This window comes from Pan troglodytes, chromosome 4 (genome assembly GCF_028858775.2).
Source record: "Pan troglodytes isolate AG18354 chromosome 4, NHGRI_mPanTro3-v2.0_pri, whole genome shotgun sequence".
Classification (NCBI taxonomy): Eukaryota; Metazoa; Chordata; class Mammalia; order Primates; family Hominidae; genus Pan; species Pan troglodytes.
This window is the reverse complement of record NC_072402.2, coordinates 57,859,985-57,871,994: the sequence shown is the minus strand read 5'-3', so window position 1 is coordinate 57,871,994 and position 12,010 is coordinate 57,859,985. Positions and strand designations below refer to the sequence as shown.

General features: G+C 41.1%; 1 protein-coding gene across 1 annotated transcript; it reads right to left on the bottom strand.

The window, feature by feature from the left end:
* Nucleotides 1–330: 330 nt before the first annotated feature.
* Nucleotides 331–6,808, bottom strand: LOC129144084 (growth/differentiation factor 3-like). Its single transcript, XM_054685085.2, has 3 exons — nucleotides 6,706–6,808; nucleotides 5,438–5,689; nucleotides 331–5,085 (listed from the first exon to the last, which is right to left on the bottom strand). The coding sequence occupies exons 1-3, from the start codon at nucleotides 6,727–6,729 to the stop codon at nucleotides 4,939–4,941; spliced, it is 423 nt and encodes a 140-aa protein (XP_054541060.2). The 5' UTR covers nucleotides 6,730–6,808; the 3' UTR covers nucleotides 331–4,938.
* Between the last annotated feature and the right edge of the window lie 5,202 nt (nucleotides 6,809–12,010).

Sequence of the window (12,010 nt, the reverse complement as noted above, 5' to 3'; positions counted from 1 at the left end):
AAAACATTTATTGTGGTAAAATATATCTAAAACTTAGAATCTTTTTTTTTTTTTTTTAGGCGGAGTCGCTCTCTTGCCAGGCTGGAGTATCATGGCACAATCTTGGCACACTGCGACCTCTGCCTCCTGGGTTCAAGTGATTCTCCTGCCTCAGTCTCCCAAGTAGCTGGGACTACAGGCGTGCACCACCACGCCCAGCTAATTTTTGTATTTTTAGTAGAGACAGGGTTTCACCATGTTGGCCAGGATGGTCTCCATCTCAACCTAGTGATCCACCCGCCTTGGCCTCTCTGAGTGCTGGGATTACAGGCAGGAGCCACCACGCCCAGCCCATCTTAACCATTTTTAAGTGTACAGTTCAGTAGCGTACTAAGTGCAATCCCACTGTTGTACAACCATCACCAGCATCCGTCTCCAAAACTCTTTTCATCTCACATAACTGAGACTCAATACCCATTCAGCAATATCTCCCTATTCCTCTTTCCCTCTAGCTCCTGGCAACCACCATTTTACTTTTTCTTTATGAATCTTACCACTCTGGATTCTTTAATATAAATGGAATTGAAGTGTTCGTCCTACTTTTGCCAATTTTTGTTCTCTACATAAGTAGAATCATACAGCGATGTTTTACCCTGTATCTAGCTTCTTTCCCTCAACATGTCTGTGGGATTTATCAGTTCATTTAGAGTTCTACTTTGTTTCTCCTCGTTAAATAGTACTCTCCTATATGAGTATGCCACAATGTATTCTACTGGTGATGGGCATTTGGGTAGTTTTCAATTTGGGGTTTTTACATGTAGTGCTGCTACATCTTTTGGTAAAATATGTGGCTAGAAATGAAATTGCTAGAACATAGGGTATGCATGTATTCAGCTTTAGTAGATATTCCTGTTACTTTTTATTAATACATTCAAGTCACCAAAGAGAAGTGATCTTTCATCTTACATGAAGGAACGCAATTTACGTATTTGAATTCACATGATGCTGTGGACTCTGCCCAGAAGAGTAAAACTGCCCACCCACTCAACTCCTCCCACTGCAAACCCCACATGCCAGCTCTATTGAGCTTTCTCTGCTTAGCTGAACAGCCCTCTCCTACTCTTTCCTCCCTAGGCCATTGTGGGTGCTGCTTCACTCAGCCTGCACCCTCTTTCTACCTGGTTTGATGGCTGTTTGTCTCTCAGACCTCAGCCCCTTTGAGAACTAGTACCAAAGCACAAAGTATGCTTCCTCAAAATGCATGTCATCACGAGTCCATTCCTGTTGGAATGTAAGTCTGAAGATGAGGCTCTGGCATTCTCCTCTTGCCCAGGTCTTGCCACTTACTACCTCTGTTTCTTTATCTTTTAGGAGTTTCTGTACATGCAGATTAAACTTATTTTCAGCCTCCATTCTGGGTTCCCATTGACATAAAACATGATGCTTAGAATATACACAAATCCAAACCACTTAGATCGGTATCAGCAACCAGGTTCAATCCACTTTCCAATAGTTGTACATAACACCATTTTACTGTTCTAGATGTTGTCAAGTCTAAGGACTCACTAGCATTTAATAACACCTAATTCAAACAGAACAAAAAACTGCCCGGTAGCACCTTCCAAAGACTAAGTACAATGACAGAAAGCACTGAACTCTGAGTTGGTCTTCCATGTTGGACAAAAAACAATGCTCTGAATCTACATGGTTTCATTACAGAATTGGAAGAGTAACATGGACTGATGCCATAAAAGTAATTCCAGTTAACAGTTCCATTTACACTAAAAACAGTAAACTAGATCACCAAGAAATAATCCAAGTAGAAATTGCCATGGCTTAAATGAAATAAAAGTGAGGTAACTCATTCAGATCTTTTTCTCCATTAAATGTAAAGTTATATCATGTTCATGGGTGGGAAGATATAGACATTCAGACATCTTCCATGAGAAAAACAACTTAGTGTATGGTACACATTCTTTCAGAATCCTAAGCATACATTAAAACTATAGGAATTAAGTTAATATGGACATGAAAATGAACAAAGATTAGTGGATTAGAATAGAATGTTAGAAAAAACTTATTAGGCTTAAGGAAACTTAACATGCGATTTAAAAAATAGTGCCCAAATGAAGGTGGAGGAAAGTTCAAATAGTCAATAAAAGGTTAGAACAGCGGGCTATTAAAAAAAAAAAAAAGACCTGTATCAGATAAGAATGTATTTGACTGCAAGTAACCAAAAAACCAAACAAACAGTGGCCTAATTAGAGATACAATTTCTCATAAATTAGAAGTCTCTGCTAGTATTGGCCCACCTGCTCAATGATATTCTAAGGTGAGTTGACAGTCTACAGCCCACAGGCCAATCATTACACTTTTGTACAACTCAAAAATGAAGAATGGTCTTTACCTATTTTAAATGGTTGGAAAAAAGAATATTTTGTGACAAGTTACATTAAGTTTAAATATTAGGGCCCGTGAATAAAGTTTTACTGGAATACAAAGATGCTCATTTACATTTCCTCAATGGCCATTTCTATGCTTCAACACCAGAGTTGAGTAGACAGAGGTTGTATGGCCTACAAAGCCCAAGATATTTACTATCTGTCCCTTTACAGAAAAAGCTTGCCAATCCCTGCCCTAAGGAACCCGTACTCTTTCCAGCTTTGCCATCTTTGTTACATTGATCCCAGTAATGTAGTGCATTATTACTGTAAACTAGGCCCTCAACTCCAAAGTAGAAGCCTTCCTGGAAACCCTGCAGACTCCCACTTACATTTGACTGGCCAGAGATTGGCACTGCCAGGCCTAGACACAAGTGGCCTGGGCGCCTCCAGCTCTCCCTACCCAGAAGTATTAATGTATAAATAAGACCATGAACACAAGAACTACAAGAGGCAGAGTGTGTATGATCTTTTTATGGGGATGACCAAATATGAAACCTAGAACCAATAAAGTCAGAGATTGACTTATCCATATAATACCCCCATGTAGAAAAGAAACTTAAATATATTTGTCACATTTTGTTATATTAAGAGTTTCTATAAGACAAAAAATGCTTGATAAGCTCAAAGAATTCAACTGGCTAATTTGATATGTTCAAGTTTTCATTTTTAAAGATGCAACTTAACAATGAAATGTATCCCTTATCAAAAGGACTTGCCCTGTGTGAGGAAAATGGTCTCACAGTTGAGGGAAATGTAAACTGGCATAGTTTTTGGGGAGACCAAATTGCATCTGACATTTTCTTAGCAATTCTACCTGCATATAAGAATCTATATTCAAAGATGATCACAGCACTGTAATAATGGGTAACTTTAAAATGCCCTCTTTGAATGTCCATCAATAATGGAATCAGTTAAATGGGTATTGAACTATTTAAATACTATATACAAGCTAATGTCCATGGGGAAAAAAAAAGTGTTAGGATTTTGCAATGTCTCCACAACACCTTGTTAAGGAGCTATAGGGTCGTTTTAAGGCTATGTTCATATACAAAGAAAGCAGTCTGGCAGAGCACATGTCAAACCTGACAGTCACTACCTTTGTTTAGGATTGGGGCTGGAAAGTCAGCTTCTTATATTGCATACATTGCTATTAAACTTAAAAGCACAAACCACTTGCATAAATTTGTCAGAACTTCCGTTGCAGAGATATAAAGAAAGGAATCAAAAAAGACAGTAGTTCATCCTTATTTCTTGAAATCCACCACACAGCCAAGACCGAGCTTGGGAAAGTCTAGAGCCAGGGATGGCTCTCTGCCTCCTCTGTGCTCAGCCCTCACCCTGACCATCATTCTACAGGGATACTCTGCAAGGTGCAGGCTAATGTGAACTATGAATGTCCACTGAGAAAGTCACATTTTAAAATTGTAAATTTAACTGATATACTTCTCCTCCCACTAGGACAGATAACATGTTACTAAGGTTCTGAGTGTCATCTAACTTTGTTTCTCTTCTGCCTCAAGAAATCTAACAAGTAGTTTTGGTATTAATATCTGCGTTGGAGTACTTCCTTATATCTTACTTTGGACGTAAGTTTTAGAACCTAAAACTAGGAGTCATTGAGTGAGTGCTATAATGACCGAATATTTGTTTCAAAGTGCATTGCGTTGCTTCTTTCCTGTGATCCTTGACGATAGGATTTGAAACCCAACATCTATCTACTCATTCTGATTCAGAGGCTCAAGGGCATTAAGTAATAGATATCCAACATAGGACTCACAACAATGGTCCCATAGTTTTATTAAAGATAGTAGAAAAGCTAATATCAAGTTCCTTAAATGATAGTGAGACAAACTTTCCATGAGGCCAGAGGCCCCCTCTGTCAGTCAAGCAACATCCTCTACTGTCAGGCTCCCATCTGACACCAGGTTGTGAAGGCCTTGGGGCCGTTTACCCATGACTAGCCCATGACAGAATGCTTTCTTCCACAGAGTCCTCACTCCCTCTAAAGAGGCCAGGAGTGTTAGGTGAGGAGGAATGCACATGCTGAGGTCAGTTCTGGACCAGCCCCAGGCCAATGGTACAGAGAAGGATGATAGCAGCTGAATGGCTCAGAGGAGTCCGAAGCCAGCTTAACACCGGTAACAATTTTACCCCTACCCCAAGAGCTGACATGCGTCCAATTCCAGTTCCTCTTTCCCCACCTAAATGATCCCAGAGGTGGCACTAAGCCCAGCCCACTCACAATCTAGGACAGCGATAGTCAGACATCTCAATGGGCCCAGCTTCCCAGAAGTAGGAGTGACTGAGAACAGCACTAGGGGGCCCCTGCCACATCAAAGAGAAGCATCTATGAGGGGTTACTGCCATAATGCCAACCCTCTTGCTGTGCTTTGAGAAACAAACCAAATCCCACCTCCCTTCAAAGAGCTCTAGTTGCTATGAAAAGTAATCCCACCCCCTACTAAAGTCCTGAGACTTAGGTGGCCCTGAGGCCAGTAGGAGGCTTTGGGGTATCTCAAGAGCAGCCACACTTCTCCACCAAGGAAGTGTTCACATAGTGCACACTCATCTTGTGTTCGTCATCCTGGACCATCAGGGAGAAGAGTCTGACCGTGGTGGGACGGCAGGTCTGGAAGAGCCAGGGACAGGTAGGTACTGCCCTCTGCAGAAACAAATGGCAGAACGGTGAGTGCCTCATAGCCACAGCCTCATATTTAAGGGCATCAGTAGACTTGTCAGGGATACATGGGAAGGGAGAAGGAGGGCCTGGGGAGAAGCTGCTGGATCAGGGCCGTTTCAGAACAATCTTTAGGAAGCTGATGTTTCTTATGAATAAAGATAAGGGATAAGGTCACAGGGCGGGGAAGATGCTACACACTGCATCAGTACTAGATTATGTAATTACCAACTTCAATGGCTTCCTTGACTCAAAAGGAGCCAGGCCTAGAGAGTTGAGCACTTAGTGCTATCCCAATATGACCCCAGAAGAGAAAGAACGAGGCTCCATGTCTTACCTTATAGCACTCAAAGCTGGAATGACGGAGCTCACTGTTGAGGGCCGGGCAGGTCCCCTGACAGTAAGAGAAGCTGAGAGTCCTGGGTGCAACAATACACTCACCCCAGGCAGCTCTGTGAAGGTTCACCTTGCGATCCTGCAGATGGCAGAGCTTCTCTGCTGGAAACATATCCTGGCCATGGCCTATCTCCCGGCGATTCTGGCCCGGGATCCCCAGGATCAGCTGCTCCACATTAGAGATTAAGGGTTTCTGGACATAAAGCAGGTGAAACAGAGGTGGCTGTGTGTGGGACAAGGTCACAAACAGCAACACTACGTCTCGTTTCCTTTCGGTACTGGAACATTCATTCAGGCTGGCATCAGCGACATCAGTGGCTGGAATCTTTGTCTCTGCCAAGAGGGTGGGCACCACCTCCATCCAATATGTGAGTAAACAGTAGATATCCAATAATGACCCTCCCTCTGACTGGTAGGATGAAAAGATAATGGGGAAAGATCCCAGAAGGAATCTTTGGAGGCCCCTTCTATGGTCCTCGAACTCTAGAACAAGCTCAGTGGCATGGGGGACAATGGGCACCCAAGCCCATAACTTTATCAAGGAAACCCCCAAGAAGGAAACTGCCTCAAAACAGAGAAGCCAGTAGCTGTGTATGAACTATGAGCCTGTAGGGAAAGAAGAGGGGAAGCTCCAGAAGGCCACTATCATGGAAAGTCCCACCTCCATTTCAGCTTCTTACTCCCCACTACCCAGCCTGGCAGGACAGGACAAAGACTTAGCAGTCTCAGCTTGTCAAAGCCAGTGCTTAGTCCACAGCAGCCAGGGATGGACTGAGGTTCCTCAACTCCCATCACCCTACCCCTGGAATTAAGTCAGAATGATTGCCCTAGTACTGAAAACCATTCCAGTCACCATGACCTAAGACAAGCCACTTGCCCTGTTTATCTCCCAAAACACTATAGTTGCCCAGCCCAGCAGCTGTGTACTTCACACTTTAGAGCATCCTTACACACAGAACTTTAGGGCATCAGCCATTAAGCTTAAAGACATCCTACATACCAAGCCTGCAGAGCTGAAACCAGGAAGCAGATTCCGTTTCTGCTAGACCAGCTGAAGAATATTCTGTACCCAACTCCTTGCTCTACTCACAAGAGCCCTTAATATCTGTTGTCATTTACATCCCATTCCCTGACCAGCCCCACAAAATGCTGCCAGGCAGCTTCTGGATCACTCCTTCCCTGGCAAAGACCAGCGCTCCAGCTACTTACTTTTGAATGTGAGGGTAAAACCATGTTGCCTGGCAGAAAAAAATCTCATTTATGTGGGAAGGCAGCATCGGGTTGGGACAGTCAAACGTCTCTACTGAGCTCAAACACATGCACCAAAGACCCAGAGCCAAGAGCCCAGGAATGAGCCAGGAGCTGCCACTTCTCCCACAGCCACCCTCCATCACACCTGCTCTCAGAAGCAGGGCTTCCCCTTCGCTGTCTTTAAATATCCACATGCCCAGGTGTAGGCCCTATTCTAACCCCCACAGCTTGGAGCTGATCACGCATTCAAGAGAAATTAAATTCAGGTGAGAGAAACTCCCACTCCCAGAACAACTTCAATACCAACTCCTGTTTACAGAATGGAGGTGCAAGAAGTGATATACAGATTGTGTTTCTCAAATGCAACCTCGAAAACACAAGTACATAATTAGTGAATAGATGCACTTATGTGGAAGACACGCTCTGACAGACTGTGTTGGTCCAAATGCTGGAAACAAGGACAAGTATGCACAGTTTGCAAGTTACAAACACTCCATTTAACTCACATTTGTGTTCTTAGACTTTAGCTAACATCAGAAATCACCTAGAGCATTTGTTAAGACATAGATTGCTAGGCCCCATTCCCAGAGTTTCTGATTCAGTAGGTCTTAAATGAGGTCCAAGAATTTACCTCTCTAGCAAGTTGCCAGGTGATGCTGATAATGCTGGTTCTGAGACCGCTTTGAAAATCACTCATCCACATTACTTATGCCATAACTAGTACATAGAAGATGCCCAATAAATGTATTTTGATTCATTGATAATACACTATCCTTAGTGTGTTTGTGGTTCTGAAATTTTTTTAAACAGAAACAAACAAACAAACAAACAAAACTCCTTCAGGTTAAAAGGATGAAATTCACTACATCTGAAAATACCAGATTCTTATGTGGGAAGTACCCACATAAGAAAAGTAGCATTTGGGATTCATGCTCCCAACATTCTTTTGTTTTCTTTTCGGAGAGTACAAATCAAGATCTTCAAAAAATAACATATACGAGAAGCCAATATAGTCTTCTTCATGTTTCCTAACACTTAACAAATTATTATGAGCATATTATATATAAATATAGTGTAGGAATAATCTGTCCATTAAACATACGGAGTAAGGCATCCTTCATTAACAAATTAACCTGCATTTCACAATATTTGCTTTTCTTAAAAGACCAAATCACATTGACACATACAATAAAAGTTTAGTTTCTCCACTTTGAGAGGCCGAGGCGGGCGGATCACAAGGTCAGCAGTTCGAGAGCAGCCTGACCAACATGGCGAAACCCCGTCTCTACTAAAAATACAAAAATTAGCCAGGCGTGGTAGTGTGCACCTGTAATCCCTGCTACTCAGGAGGCTGAAAGAGGGGAATCACTTGAGCCAGGGAGGCAGAGGTTGCAGTGAGCCAAGATTGCGCCACTGCACTCCAGCCTAGACAACAGAGTGAGACTCCGTCTCAAAAAAAAAAAAAAAGTTTAGTTTCTCTAAACTTGAGGTTTATTTATTCTCATTAAGAAATTCAATGTCCCAAATTATGTAAATAAGTACACCATAAGTAATGGTAATCAGAACAGTCCATCTTTAGAAAGCTTGCTGTGTAAATTCTTTAGTTAATGTTAGTGAAACAAGCTTATGAGGTAGGTGTGATTATCCTTGTTTTGTGGATGGGGAAACTGAGGAAAAAGTAAGTAATGACCTGCCCACGGCAGGGCTGAGTCAGTTGTCCGTGCAGAATAGATTCTATGTTAAGACAATTCCTTTGGGTTTTTGTTCCTTAAATACGAAGAAATACAAAACAAAAGCAAAGGATAAAATAATTCAATTTAGGAAAACAAGCTTTGGTAAAAGGAAAAGGAATAGGAATAGGTTTTTTTTTTTTTAAGTTGAGAACAGAATTCTTTAAAAGCTAATAATTTGTGTGCCTAAGGTTCCCACTAATTATCCCTACCTCGTCTGTGTTATTTTTCTAATCAATGAGAGGTTTATGATAACTCTTTTTTGAGCTTATATTCTTTGCTTTTTAATGAGCAGGTTCTTATGGAACCCCAATTAAATATGTAGTGAGCTTATGGAATTTCTAGCAAATGTGGCTTTCCTTTTTGTTTAGATAAATTAATCTCCAAATTCTCAGCAAGAGGAAAGGGGGCAGCTCCCATCTAATCCCCAGGCCTTCCCTAAATGGCTTCAAGTGTGAATGTGTTAAGTAAAATCCTTCATGAATTTGTAAATTGCTTTAAATAAAACCTCAATAATAATCTTGGATGAGAAGCTTGTTTTACTAATTTATAGCTAAGCAGCTGTTGTTTTGTTAGCATCTTCAGCTTCATTTACACAAGAAAATCTGAAAATGAATCATGCAGACAGGAGAGACCTGATTGCACTCTACAGTAAACGTTTTTGTATGCTCGTCTCATAGGATGTTGAAAAGTAAATACCAAAAAAGACCATTCATCAACCATCACACTGGAGAAAATGTTGGCCAATGATATGTTCAGCTTATATTTCAATAGATTTTATATTTCATGTGTCACTGCCAAGCTACAACTGAGTGTGTATGATGAAAATGCATGCTAGCAAAATATGAGCCAACTTCTCTGAGGCCCTGCAAAACCTATCAAGTGCCTCATCAGGGAAGAAGGAAGCATTGACTGCTCAAGTCATTGACTCTAGTATGCCTGTATCCTCACCATTCAGCTCTGTCCATTTAGATGTGGTAAGAATCAGAAGCAGATGAAAAGTATATAGTTGATAATATGCTCAGTGTCTTCTTAGACTTGGGATAATATACATAAAGGTGTTTCATAAACTATAAATTGCAAGTCCTTTCTGTGGGTAGGGTATCACATATTTATTTAATGCAATAATCTGTAAGTTTTTTGTTGAGTGCCCTAACAGTAAAAAATAAAATAAAATAAACATTTTACCCCAATGTCTACATATGGGTTTATTCATTAATAAACTACATATGTATACTAATATACATATATAAATGAGATGCACATATATATACATATAAGATACATAAAAATGGCGATTGAAAAAGGATATGAAAATTAAATAGGAGGGGCCGGGCGTGGTGGCTCACGCCTGTAATCCCAGCACTTTGGGAGGCAGAGGCAGGCAGATCACGAGGTCAGGAGATCGAGACCATCCTGGCTAACATGGTGAAACCCCATCTCTATTAAAAATACAAAAAATTAGCGGGGCGTGGTGGTGGGCACCTGTAGTCCCAGCTACTTGGGAGGCTGAGGCAGGAGAATGGCGTGAACCCAGGAAGCTGAGCTTGCAGTGAGCCGAGATCCAGCCACTGCACTCCAGCCTGGGCAACAGAACGAGATTCCGTCACAAAAAAAAAAAAAGAAAAAAAAGAAAAAGAAAAAGAAAAAGAAAAGGAAAACTAAGTAGGAATTCATTTTCTAGTATTTCTACTATTTTTTTCCTGCTCCCAGCAGATCATCTTAGGAGACTACTGCTTTAATGGATAAGTTCATTTTGAAAAGTAGGGGTGATAATTATAATTAACATTTTTTAAATTACGCTTTAAGTTCTAGGGTACATGTGCACAACCTGCAGGTTTGTTACATATGTATACATGTGCTATGTTGGTGTGCTGCACCCATTAACTCATCATTTATATTAGGTATATCTCCTAATGTTATCCCTTCCCCCTTCCCACACCCCTCGACAGGGGTGTGTGTGATGTTCCCCACCCTGTGTCCAAGTGTTCTCATTGTTCAATTCCCACCTATGAGTGAGAACATGCAGTGTTTGGTTTTCTGTCCTTGCAATAGTTTGCTCAGAATGATGGTTTCCAGCTTCATCCATGTCCCTACAAAGGACATGAACTCATCCTTTTTAATGGCTGCATAGTATTCCATGGTGTATATGTGCCACCTTTTCTTAATCCAGTCTATCATTGATGGACATTTGGGTTGGTTCCAAGTCTTTGCTATTGTGAATAGTGCCTCAATAAGCATACGTGTGCATGTGTCTTTATAGCAGCATGATTTATAATCCTTTGGGTATATGCCCAGTAATGGGATGGCTGGGTCAAATGGTATTGCTAATTCTAGATCCTTGAGGAATTGCCACACTTTCTTCCATAATGGTTGAACTCGTTTACAGTCCCACCAACAGTGTAAAAGTGTTCCTATTTCTCCACATCCTCTCCAGCCCCTGTTGTTTCCTGACTTTTTAATGATCGCCATTCTAAGTGGTGTGAGATGGTATCTCACTGTGGTTTCAATTTGCATTTCTCTGATGGCCAGTGATGATGAGCATTTTTTCATGTGTCTGTTGGCTGCATAAATGTCTTCTTTTGAGAAGTGTCTGTTCATATCCTTTGCTCACTTTTCGATGGTGTTGTTTGATTTTTTTCTTGTAAATTTGTTTAAGTTCTTTGTAGATTCTGGATATTAGCTCTTTGTCAGATGGGTAGATTGTAAAAATTTTCTCCCATTCCGTAGGTTGCCAGTTCACTCTGATGGTAGTTTCTTTTGCTGTGCAGAAGCTCTTTAGTTTAATTAGATCCCATTTGTCAATTTTGGCTTTGTTGCTATTGCTTTTGGTGTTTTAGTCATGAAGTCCTTGCCCATGCCTATGGCCTGAATGGTATTGCCTAGGTTTTCCTCTAGGGTTTTTATGGTTTTAGGTCTAACATTTAAGTCTTTAATCCATCTTGAATTAAGTTTTGTATAAGGTGTAAGGAAGGGATCCAGTTTCAGCTTTCTACATATGGCTAGCCAGTTTTCCCAGCACCATTCATTAAATAGGGAATCCTTTCCCCATTTCTTGTTTTTGTCAGGTTTGTCAAAGATCAGATGGTTGTAGATGTGTGGGATTATTTCAGAGGGCTCTATTCTGTTCCATTGGTCCATATCTCTGTTGTGGTACCAGTATTATGCTGTTTTGGTTACTATAGCCTTGTAGTATAGTTTGAAGTCAGGTAGCGTGATGCCTTCAGCTTTGTTCTTTTGGCTTAGGATTGACTTGGCAATGCGGGCTCTTTTTTGGTTCCATATGAAGTTTAAAGTAGTTTTTTCCAATTCTGTGAAGAAAGTCATTGGTAGCTTGATGGGGATGGCATTGAATCTACAAATTACCTTGGGCAGTATGGCCATTTTCACGATACCGATTCTTCCTATCCATGAGCATGGAATGTTCTTCCATTTGTTTGTGTCCTCTTTTATTTCATTGAGCAGTGATTTGTCGTTCTCCTTGAAGAGGTCCTTCACATCCCTTGTAAGTTGGATTCCTAGGTATTTTGTTC

Bases quoted from the DNA above. Each gene is read 5' to 3' on its own strand.
- LOC129144084 (XM_054685085.2), bottom strand. From the start codon at position 6,729: ATGGTTTTACCCTCACATTCAAAA. The intron at 5,690-6,705 runs GTAAGTAGCTGG...CTTTATGTCCAG, and splicing joins TTTTACCCTCACATTCAAAA to AAACCCTTAATCTCTAATGT. The intron at 5,086-5,437 runs GTAAGACATGGA...TTGTTTCTGCAG, and splicing joins CCAGCTTTGAGTGCTATAAG to AGGGCAGTACCTACCTGTCC.